This window comes from Lycorma delicatula, chromosome 1 (genome assembly GCF_047948215.1).
Source record: "Lycorma delicatula isolate Av1 chromosome 1, ASM4794821v1, whole genome shotgun sequence".
NCBI classification, from domain to species: domain Eukaryota; kingdom Metazoa; phylum Arthropoda; class Insecta; order Hemiptera; family Fulgoridae; genus Lycorma; species Lycorma delicatula.
The window spans coordinates 184,318,031-184,330,922 of record NC_134455.1 but is presented as its reverse complement, the minus strand read 5'-3'; the positions used below and the strand labels follow the sequence as shown (position 1 = coordinate 184,330,922).

General features: G+C 32.4%; 1 protein-coding gene across 1 annotated transcript in view; it reads left to right on the top strand.

Moving 5' to 3' along the window:
- Window positions 1-12,892, top strand: part of LOC142326097 (uncharacterized) — a 126,718-nt gene that overhangs the window by 74,174 nt on the left and 39,652 nt on the right. The window contains exon 14 of the mRNA XM_075368282.1: window positions 1,865-2,001. Within this exon, the coding sequence (XP_075224397.1) occupies window positions 1,865-2,001 (137 nt within the window). The remainder of the gene's footprint in view (window positions 1-1,864; window positions 2,002-12,892) is intronic.

The window sequence follows — 12,892 nt, the reverse complement described above, 5'->3', positions numbered from 1 at the left end:
ATTGATTAATAATACACAATACCTTCATCATTTCTCTATATATTCTTCTGCACAATCTACACACTTCTGCCAATGATTTGGAAGCTTGAATATTCCTTGTTCATAAAAAGTTAGAGGAGAAGTCGTCAGCCAATTGCATTCCTCGAGGTCTTCATTGTTTTCGAATCATTCTCTTCCAAATGATTCTTTCAAGAGCACAAACAAAAAATAGTCACAGGGGGACAAATCTGGACTGTATGGCGGGTGGTCAAGAGTTTTCCAGTCCATTTTTTATCCCTTGTTAAAATTGCGGCGTGCGATCTGGCATTGTCATGGAGAAGGATGATATATCTGATAGGCATACCCTGTCTTTTGTTTCGGTAGGTGGCTTTTGTTGACTGTAGCAGCTGGCAATAGTAATTCACATTCATTTCATTTTATTTTATTTCCTATAATATTAATAGCTGTGCATTAGTTAGTATAGCATAGCATGTATTTGACATGGTTTCCATTCAAAATTTCTGTTGCTGAACAGCACAAAATGTAAAATTTTGTATTTTACTACCATAATTGCTGTCAGAATTTTTTGTGTTGTTAAAAAATCATGTAGTGTAACAAAAGTGAGTAAAGGACAAGTTTATGAATTGCACAAACATTTCCATAAAGGTTATATTTAGTGTGACTGATGTTTATAGTGTGTGCCTGACTGATTCAACGAATGACGAACACATTGAGCTTATTCAAAGTAAAGTAGTAATAGGAAACTGTTTTGGAAATAGCATCAGAAGTTATAATATCACTGGGAAGTTGTTGTAGATTTGAAAATGAATTTTGTCAACATATTCCAAAAATGTTACATATCATAAAAAGCACTAGTATAGAGGAGATCTTATCTTTATGGTTGAGCAAGATAAAAATATAATCTTTTAAGAATTATTTTTCTTAAGAATGTAATCACAGGAGGCAGGCCTCTTATTTGTTGTCAACATACAAAACTCTGACATTGGAGTAAAAATCAATATCTTCTTGCTGGTAGAAATTTTCATTTGTACAAGAATTTTGTAGGAGTTGTTTTTTTATTTATATGGTATTACTAATAAAAATCATCTACATAGGATTCAATCAGAAGATTACATCCTGAAAACCAGAACACAAACAATCAAGTTTGGGTTCGCCAAACTTTTGGCAGAACTTTATATGATAGCATTGTTCATTGTGTTCCATCATTATGTGAAAAAAGAGCAAGCACTGAATACATTAACAAATAAAATGACTACTGGAGATACTGTGAAATATTGTGTCACATTCACACTGGTACTGGTGCTGTGCTTCAAAAATTTTATTGCTTGCATTCAAATACTTAAAAAAAAAGAAAAATTGTAGATATATTTAGAATAGACCTTATACTTCTCAACTGACACCAGCTGTTTGTTATTTATTTCTTCAGTTTAATTGTCTTAAAGAAGACAAGGATGCTGATATCATTTCCAACGTAGTGAACAGCTGAACGAGATTTGTAACAGTGGGTTCCAGAAATATTACCAGATTTTTATTAATGTTGGTGAAAATTTGTATTATAGCTGAAGCGAATTACCATAATTAAATGTAGTGTGAACATTTTGAAATTAATTGTCAAATGTAAGATAAATATATACCAGAACAGTTTTGAAGTTACTTTTTACTGTGAAATATCATTATCTATCTGCTCTTGATTGGAATATAATGTGATGGGATTTTAAATGAATAGATAATTTCCATGAGTTAGAAGTGCAAATATATGAATTAAATTATTGAAGTTCTAATGGACTAGATTTATGAATTATACGTATATATTAGTACATTGTTTAGTAAAAATATTTTATCGAATAATATTCTTTATTTACAGGAATTTGTTATTATTCCTCCTAAACCAAAAACTACACCATTAACAGAACACCAGAAAGAAACTATGTCAAAAAGGAAGTGTGATATTCCAGCATTATACCATGATTTATCACAGCAGGATTCACAGACAACTGACAGGTAACTTTCTTAAAAAAAATGATTTTATTGATAATAAGTGAGAAGTTTGTAGTTGTAATCTATACGAGGTGTACTCTAAAAGTAATGAGAGTTTTTGTTTTTTGGAAAGATCTTTATTTATTCATCTATATTAATGTTATCCCCCTTCAAAATAGTCCCCTTAGATATTATACTTATGCCAGGGCCTTTTTCCAATCCCCGAAACTTCTGGAACTCGATCTTTGGAATAGTGTTTAGCTCTTTCAGCTATTCGCTTTTAATCTCATCTATGTATGTAAAATTACAGCCCATTAAGGTTCTCTTTAGTTTTGGGAGTAGAAAAAAGTCACATGGGAATGTCTGGCGAATATGGTGGCTGGGATATTCATTACAGTGTTGTTTTTGGCTAAAAATTGACGAACAAGTAATGAAGTGTGAGCAGGTGCATTATTGTGGTACAAAAGCCATGAATTGTTTTGCCACAAATCCGGGCATTTTTTTCAGATTGCTTCACCCAAACGATGTTGAACTTGTAAGTAATACTCCTTATTGATCACCTTGTGGCAAGAACTCATAATGCCATTAAAATCTAAGAACATGGTGAGCATAAATTTCACGCTTGACCATAGTTGTTGAGCTTTTTTCGGTCTTTGTGATCCAGAATGCCTCCACTGGGACGATTGAGCCTTAGTTCCTACATCATATTCGTAAACCCATGTTTCATCACCTGTTATGACATGTTTCAGTAGTTATGCATCATTGTTGACTTAATTTAGTGACTACTGAGCAACTTCCATTCACTGCTGTTTTTGTTCAAAATTCAATAATTTTGAAACAAATTTTACTGTCGCACGTTTCATACTCAGAACATCTGAAAACATTTCGTGGCATGAACCAATTGATATCCCAACATCATCAGCGACTTCTCTGATTGTGATTCAGCATCAGTCATTATCATTTCTTTAATTTTTTTCACGTTTTCATTGGTTGTTAATGTGCTGGGGCATCCGAGGCGCTCATCATCTTTAACATCTTCACCGACCTTCTTGGAAACGCTTATACCACTCTTAAACCCTTGCTTTACTCATAGCAAACTCACCAAAAGCAATATTTAAAATTTTAAAACATTGCTACACTTTTCCATTCTTATAGCAAAATTTAATACAAATTCTTTGATCCATTATTTATACAAATAAAAAGTCGCCGATCGTACCAAACACTTGTTATCCTTTTGACAGCTGACAACAGACTAAACATCTAATATGGCTAAAAATGTACAGATACTTTTCAGACATGTTTACCAATACAACGAAAAAATCCCGAGAATTGGACTAATGCACCTTACAAAATTTCAAAATTCTCGTTACTTTTTGAACACACCTTGTATATGAATTCTAATAGTTCTTTGGTCTGTACTACCAGACCGAAGTCTAGTTTTGATTTATAGATGGTGATAATGTGTTCTTCCATTAACTATATGTCTGCTTCTCCATTGAGTAGATTATTTCTTATGATAAAATCTGTCTTCAGTGACTTAGATACTTTTTTATAAAGAGGAAGCAGTTTTTATTTTGTTCGGGATGAACAAAAAAATTATCTGATTAATCGCAAAAAATATTTACCCGTGTTTCTTGGCATAACTGAGAAGGTTTTTAGATACATTTCATCTCGAAAAAACATAAAAAAATAAAAGTTTAAAAATTAATGCTTCACTGCCTCCATATGTAGTATATTGACTCTCCACTAGGCGGCGAATATGTTGCATTAAACTCAGTCTACTTAATCGTGAGAGCATAAGCTGCCGATAATTGTTAATTATTGAATATCAGATAATTATAATTCATTTCGTTGTTATATGTATAGTAGTGTTAGGTTAATGCAGTTGTATTCGATTTCTCAGGTAATATGATACATTGGTTTTGTGATAGTCATAAATATTTAATTATTCAAATTTATTTATTTTTTTTTATATGTCTATTTTGGTGGTATCTGTAGAACGATAAATATTTGATTATTCAAATTTATAAAAATTAAAGAAATAAAATTAATAAATAATAAGTAAATAAAAATACAAATATGAAATAAAATAATCTACACTTATAAATTAAATTAAACAATCTCTAAATTAATTGACAACAAACTGCTTCTAGTGGGAGAAGTAGTCTAGAAGCCTCCTCGTGGAGGAGTCATGTGGAATGACTTTCATGCTAAATAAAGAATCCTTTTTTTTTACTGCTAAATATTAACTAATAATCCCTTTCTTTCATTAATAAAATTAAATAAATAAAATGAATAATTATTAAGTAAATAAAAATACTAATATAAAATATAAATAAAAATAATCTATGGTTATAAATTAAATTAAGTATAATATGTAAATTAATTGAAAATGGACTGCTTCTAGCAGGAGAGAGTCGTGGTGGAACTGTTTGCAACAACTCTTACACTAAATAAATAATTTTTATTTTGTTACTGCTAAATATTAATAATTCCTTTCTTTTATTAAAAAAAATTGATAAATAATATGTAAATAAAAATAATCTATGCTTAGAAATTAAATTAAATCTGTAAATTAATTGAAAGAACCGCTGCTTTTAGCAGGAGAGAGTGTAAAGTAAAGCTTTGCTTTTAGTGTAGCCATGTGTAGCTGCCCGGTGCACCACCATTAGTCGCTCTGCTCCAATAGCAGCTAAAATAAAAATGTGAACATATATGACAAACAAACAAACCTATGCACAATCATTTTTTATAGAGATTGATTTTGGCAGTGTTTTGTTGAGTTCTTTTTCTAAAATCATGTCGAAAGGAAGAGATGTAATATTGGTAGAAAATCTACATAGTGAGGCAAATGTCTGCATTGCATTTACATGAGCTATGGAAGAGTGGGAGGATCTATTTTACGATTCTGTACAATATAGGAATGCCCACTTTAAGTTAAGATCTGCTTTTGAATATGATCCTCATTTTGATTATATTAATAGTAAAGATTTACAGATTGGTGCAAAGATTAAAATATGCAGTCACTATTTTGCAAAAAAATTGAAAGATGAAGCACCTGGCACGTGTGTTGTTCTGGTGGGAAAGTTTCACTTCCTGCACTTAATGAGCTACCAGAACCAATCAACAGTTTATTTTTACGATCTCATCCTTTTTCAAAACATTTTCTTATAATGTTTGAAAGTATATCACTTTATTTCAGATATTTTCTTTTGGTGCTAAACAAGTTTTAGAAGGGCATTTTATGCCTACATCTAAAATTCAAGGTCAAGTTTTTCACAATTTTACTTCCTTTCTGATGCTGATCAAACTTGTGCTAATATTGTTCCAAAATTGAAGAAGGAACTAACAGCACTTCAAGTTTTTCTAGAACATAATAATTTTATCAGAGAGTTTAATATTGACAACATACCTTTGGGTAATGTGAAAGATTTTAAAATAATAATTCATGCTGATCATCTACCGTTAAATCAGCATAGGGGTTGCTATAATGTTTCAACAACTAATGAAGTTGCTGTTTTAGTAGTTGATGAAGATAAAGGACGTGGAGATATAATCTTATCGTTATTGTGATAGTCTACTGTGATGTGTGTCTGAGCTTCATCACTCTTATGATCCTTTACAATATCCCTTTTGTTTTTGAAGGATGAAGATGGTTATTATTCTACTTATTCTGCTAAATAATAATGAACAAAATAAAACGGTTCCCGCATGTAATTTTATGCTTATCGACTTATGGTTCAAGATAACATTGACAATATTTACATTATTATAGAAACTTATTTAATCAATATTGTGTTGAATGATAGCCAAAACGATCACTGAAAGATTAGCCTTTGTTTGTAATAACAAAAAAAAATTAAGTGCTAATGATTGCATTCATCTTCGAGATACTGTGCAACAAGACACCAATGTGAATGCTAACAACATGGGTCTAAGTGTCATACTTCTCATCTTTTACGGGTCCACCACACCATATGCATGAGAAATCTCAAGATGCTATGAGATGTATGTAAACATGGTCCAGAATTATTTATAAGTTTTATGTGCAATTTTGCACGGCCAGAAATAAAAAAAATGCTATTCAAAAACTGGTGTTAGATTTGATATTATATCCTGAGTTTTCTATTTGAAAATGAAAAACTCCTAGATCTTATTAACAAAATGGTTCGGTCAACTGCTATGTGCTAAGTATGGAGTGGCAAAAATGAGGCTTACTCCATTGTCACATATTAGTATGGTTAGTAACTAAAATACAACCTGATGAAATTGATCTTATCATATCTGCTGAACTTCCTGATAAAAATGTTGATACATTATTATATGATATTTTTTGTAAATATGTGTCACCGGTGATATAAATAGGTAATGCATAAGTGGAAAATGTTCAGTAAAGTATCCTTGATTGTACATTTGCAACACTCAAACTGTAGATGACTGTTATTGACTTATTGAAGAAGTCCAGAGTATGGAGGTCGTACGACAACTTTAAACATGCGAGGTAACATAACTGATATTGATAATAAATGGATTGTCCCACATTATCCACTATTGTCACAATGCTTTAATGCCCACATAAATGTTGAATTTTGCAATTCTGTGTAAGCAATTCAATATATCTGCAACTGTATTACCAAAGGTTCAGATGAAGCAACCTTTTTAGTTGAAAATCAAAGAGATGAATTGAATCAGTAGATTAATGGTTGTTATATATCTACATCTGAGGCCAATTGGCGATTTTTGACCTTCCAAAACATCTACATTATCCCACTATTATTCACTTAGCAGTTCATTTAGAAAACTATCAACATATTTATTTCACAGAACAAAATCTCTGAGTCCTTAAAAGTCCATAGAAGACAACTCTTATTGCTTTTTTTGAGCATTGAGAGTTCAAGGACTTTGCTAAGACATTGTTATATCCTGAAATTTCTTGATATTACACCTGCAATAACAACAAGTTTAGCAGAAGAAAGCGCAGAACTGACATCCAAGGATTTTCTGTAATCAAAAAGGATGTTGCTCTGGGTATAGTAAATACAATTCATCAAAACCAAAGTAAATGCTTTCATCTGCGTATATTACTACATAATGTTAAAGGACCTACATCTTTTGACTACTTGAAAACTGTTGATGGTATGCTGCACCTAATATATAAAGCTGCTTGCGCTGCACTGTCTCACTGGAAAGACATGCTTGCTGATGCTTCTATCTGTTAGTCTTTGCCTAAATAAAAAGAATTATTTGCAATTATATTAGTTTTTTGTCATCATGCCCAACCGTATGTATTATGGGAAATTTTCAAAAAAAAGATTTTTGTAAAGATGTTTTATTATCAAATCTGACGTCAAACCAATAAAAAATGTTGAGATTACGTTTTCAGTTGAAATATTGAGTAGAGGTCTCATTGAGATTGAAAATATTGTTGTAACATTATGTGAGAAATGATTATGCTATCTCAGTTTACTAACACCAACACTTTATAATCAAGAAGCTATTAATGCTTATATTACAATGTTTCTTTTGATGTCAGTGAACATGAAGAATTTGTAAGTACAAGGGTTATTCAGTAAGTCCTCAGAAAATAAGCGTAATTTGTCACTAGAGTGCAGTTAAAGTTTTAGCTGTATCCATCATGTGGTTTCATTGTCGTAGTTGATTGAAGCAACAGGCTATTGTTTATTTAGAAAATGGAAAAGAGTGAGTTTCAAATGGTGATTAAACACTTAAAAGGCTTAAAACCAAAAGGGATCAAAGCTAATTTGGATGAAGTTTTATGGAACATCTCCTCCTGTGTTTACAATTGAGTAAATGAATTTAAACGTGGCCATACATCCACAGAAGATGAACATCATTCAGGATGTCCAGTGGAAGTGACCACCCCAAAAATAATTGACAAAATTCATGATATCGTTTTGAGTGATCGATGAATCATAGTGCGCAAAATAGTTGCGGCCACAGGGAATAGTTGCGGCCACTTTACCTTGCGATATACAAGGTAAAGTGTTTTAAATTTTGCATGAAAAATGGGTGTGAAAAAAATTTTGGCAAGATGGGTCCCACATTTGCTCTCTGTGGAGAATAACACAATCGTGTGGTCGATTCTGAGGCTGTTTGACGCTTTTTTGTCACAATCCTGACGAGTTTCTGCATCGATACATAACTGTGGACAAAACATGGATACACTACTACACTTCAGAGACAGGAACGGTCAAAACGTGGGTTTTTGAAGGCAAATGGTCTCTAAAGAAGGCAAAGACCTCTTCCATCAAGACAATGCACGGGTACACACCTGCTTATTTTGAGGACCTTCTGAAATCCTACTTTTTGGACGGCTTAAAAAAGTTGGAGAAACACTTGGAAAAGTATATAGTGTTAAAAGGAGATTTTGTTGAAAAATAAAAAAAATCTTTACAAAACAATTTGTTTTTCTATCTTGTTCTAATGACTTATTGAACAACCCTTGTATTAATCTTCCTAAATTAGTACCAGATCAAAATCAGGCTTTGATGACAAATGACAGTGTTGCTAGCAACAACCCAAAAAAATTTTTTTCTTAGATCCTCCTGGAGACATTGGGAAAACTTTCTTAATCAATCAGCTTCTTGCTGAAGTTCGCTCAACTAAAAACATTGCAATCTGTGTAGCATCCACAGGAATAGCTGCTATACTTATAAATGGTGAGAGAACTGCACACTTCACTTTTAAGTTACTGTTAAATGTTGCATGTGGACAAGAATCTGTTTGTTCTATTTTTAGAAATGGTCCACTTGGACAGATTTTGCAAGATGCTAAACTTATAGTGTAGGATGAATGCACAATGAGTCATTGAGGTCATATTGAAGCCATTGATCGAACCCTTCAAAATATTAGATCATGCGGTAAATTAATGGGTGGTACAACTTTCATGTTTGCTGGAGACTTTCGGCAAACATTACCTGTCATCGCAAGAGGAACTAGGGCAGGATGTTCATGCATTCCTTAAATCATCACCCTTATGGAAATTTGTCCTCACTGTTAACTTAAGAATTAGTATGAGAGTTCATCTTGTAGGTGGCGATGCTAACTTTCCTTTATAACTGCTAAACATTGGAAATTGGACTCTTCCTCACAGTGAGTTTTATATTTTTGTCGATGAAAACAATGGTACCGTTGGTACCATTGCATACAATGGATGATCCCATTTCCAGTATTTATTCAGAAATTAGTTAGCTTTTACAAAAACCATATGAGTGGCTTTGTAAAAGATCTACTTTGACTCCTCGAAATATTTCTGCACTTAAAATTAATAGCATGATTTTAGAAAAAGTTGAAGGGCAAAGCAAGGAATATCCATCGGTAGATTATGTAGTCTACTGTCCTCGAGAAATTTTGAATTCTCGTAATCCTGCAGGTTTTCCATCTCATAGTCTCAATCTTAAAGCGTTAGTTCTGATTATTTTACAGCAAAACCTTAACCCTCCAAGGTTATGCAATGACATGAGATTGCAAATCAAACTACATAAAATCACATCATTGAGGCTACTATTTTAACAGGTTCAACTGCAGGAGAACTTGCTCTTATATCCCGCATTTCAATTCAAGAGACTGCAATTCCCTATGAAACTTTTGTTTGATACAACAATCAATAAAGCGCAAGGCCAGACATTCAAACACATTGGTATTGATTTATGATTTGAGACTGTTTTTCTCATGGACAGTTACATGTTGGACTTTCCAGATCTGGTAATTTGGAAAGTCAGTAAATTCGGTTACTAGAAAATCAAAACTCCACAAAAAATATATACCTGAAAGTTCTGTCAATTTAATACTGTTAGAAAATGGGTTGGCTACATTATAATCTCGGGTGAAGCCGAGATGGGGGATACTATATATTTTTTTTTTTTTGTCTTCAGTCATTTGACTGGTTTGATGCAGCTCTCCAAGATTCCCTATCTAGTGCTAGTCGTTTTATTTCAGTATATTCTCTACATCCTACATCCCTAACAATTTGTTTTACATATTCCAAACGAGGCCTGCCTACACAATTTTTTCCTTCTACCTGCCCTTCCAATATTAAAGCAACTATTCCAGGATGCCTTATTATATGGTCTATAAGTCTGTTTATTCTTTTAGCTATATTTTTCCAAACACTTCTTTCTTCATCTTTTTGCCGCAACACCTCCTCATTTGTCACTTTATCCACCCATATGATTTTTAACATTCTCCTGTAGCACCGCATTTCAAAAGCTTTTAATCTTTTCTTCTCAGATACTACGATCGTCCAAGTTTCAATTCCATATAAAGCGACACTCCAAACATATACTTTCAAAAATCTTTTCCTGACATTTAAATTAATCTTTGATGTAAACAAATTATATTTCTTACTGAAGGCTTGTTTCGCTTGTGCTATTCGGCATTTTATATCGCTCCTGCTTCGTCCATGTTTAGTAATTCTACTTCCCAAATAACAAAATTCTTCTACCTCCATAATCTTTTCTCCTCCTATTTTAACATTCAGTGGTCCATCTTTGTTATTTCTACTACATTTCATTACTTTTGTTTTGTTCTTGTTTATTTTCATGCGATAGTTCTTGCGTAGGACTTCATCTATGCCGTTCATTGTTTTTTCTAAATCTTTTTTATTCTCGGCTAGAATTACTATATCATCAGCAAATCGTAGCATCTTTATCTTTTCACCTTGTACTGTTACTCCGAATCTAAATTGTTCTTTAACATCATTAACTGCTAGATCCATGTAAGATTAAAAAGTAACGGAGATAGAGAACATCCTTGTCAGACTCCCTTTATTACGGCTTCTTTCTTATGTTCTTCAATTATTACTGTTGCTGTTTGGTTCCTGTACATGTTAGCAATTGTTTTTCTATCTCTGTATTTGAACCCTAATTTTTTTAAAATGCTGATCGTTTTATTCCAGTCTGCGTTATCGAATGCCTTTTCTAGGTCTATAAACGCCAAGTATGTTGGTTTGTTTTTCTTTAATCTTCCTTCTACTATTAATCTGAGGCCTAAAATTGCTTCCCTTGTCCCTATACTTTTCCTGAAACCAAATTGGTCTTCTCCTAACACTTCTTCCACTCTCCTCTCAATTCTTCTGTTAAGAATTCTAGTTAAGATTTTTGATGCATGACTAGTTAAACTAATTGCTCTGTATTCTTCACATCTGCCCCTGCTTTCTTTGGTATCATGACTGTAACACTTTTTTTGAAGTCTGACGGAAATTCCCCTTTTTCATAAATATTACACACCAGTTTGTATAATCGATCAATCGCTTCCTCACCTGCACTGCGCAGTAATTCTACAGGTATTCCGTCTATTCCAGGAGCCTTTCTGCCATTTAAATCTTTTAATGCTCTCTTAAATTCAGATCTCAGTATTGTTTCTCCCATTTTATCCTCCTTAACTTCCTCTTCTTCCTCTATAACACCATTTTCTAATTCATTTCCTCTGTATAACTTTTCAATATATTCCAACCATCTATCGACTTTACCTTTCGTATTATATATTGGTGTAGCATCTTTGTTTAACACATTATTAGATTTTAATTTATATACCCCAAAATTTTCCTTAACTTTCCTGTATGCTCTGTCTATTTTACTAATGTCCATTTCTCTTTTCATTTCTGAACACTTTTCTTTAATCCACTCTTCTTTCGACAGTTTGCACTTCCTGTTTACAGCATTTCTTAATTGCCGATAGTTCCTTTACTTTCTTCATCACTAGCATTCTTATATTTTCTACGTTCATCCATCAGCTGCAATATATCGTCTGAAACCCAAGGTTTTCTACCAGTTCTCTTTATTCCGCCTAAGTTTGCTTCTGCTGATTTAAGAATTTTCTTTTTAACATTCTCCCATTCTTCTTCTACATTTTCTACCTTATCTTTTTTACTCGGACCTCTTGCGATGTCCTCCTCAAAAATCTTCTTTACCTCCTCTTCCTCAAGCTTCTCTCAATTCCACCGATTCATCTGACACCTTTTCTTCAGGTTTTTAAACCCCAATCTACATTTCATTATCACCAAATTATGGTCGCTATCAATGTCTGCTCCAGGGTAAGTTTCGCAGTAACCCAATATATATGTATATTATATATATATATATAAAACCATGTGAGTGATCAACTTCCTGCAAAAACTAGTAAAGTATAAATTGATGAAAATTTGTATACACTTTCTCCTTACGGTGTAAGTGCATACTAAGAAAATCCACTTTGAAATTTGTAGTTTAACAGTGAAATTAATTCTTTCTTTTTCTAGATTTTGAAATTTGACCTTGAAAGGCGATGAAGAAATGTAAAAAACATTTTGAACAATGATTGTAAATTTTCCCAATCTTCACTATAGTAAACTATATATTCAGTAAATTTGGGCTTGCAATTACTCTTTAGATGAATATTTAAAAACTATTTTAGGGTTTTTTAATTCAGATTTTTTAAGGAGTGTGAAGGTATACAGTGCTGTCAGGTTTCAACCACCACAACCTCTGCCATCGTAATTGTATGTATGAATGACTGCAACTGTTTCTAATTACTTGACTAAAAACATAAAATAAAAGAATTGACCACTACAGGAAATGCAAATAACCATATAGCACAGGCAAAGCTGTGACAGGGAGCTAGTTTCAGAATATAATAGAAAACATTTTGTTCTCTGTAGGTTTAGATAGTACAAATGTTCACTTCATTGTTCACTTTCATTGCATTGTTTCATATTTATATGGTTTTGATCTATAGCAGTTGATAAATTATTCATTCATCACTTGAACATTAAACACTAAATTATACCTGAAACAAAATAAAAGTGTTTTCTTTATGGCTTATAAATTGCTTATCAGAAATAAAATAAAAAAAAAAAAAAACAAATTAAAATACTATTTGCAGTACTGGCTCTCCAAATTTACATGTTTTGTTTTAA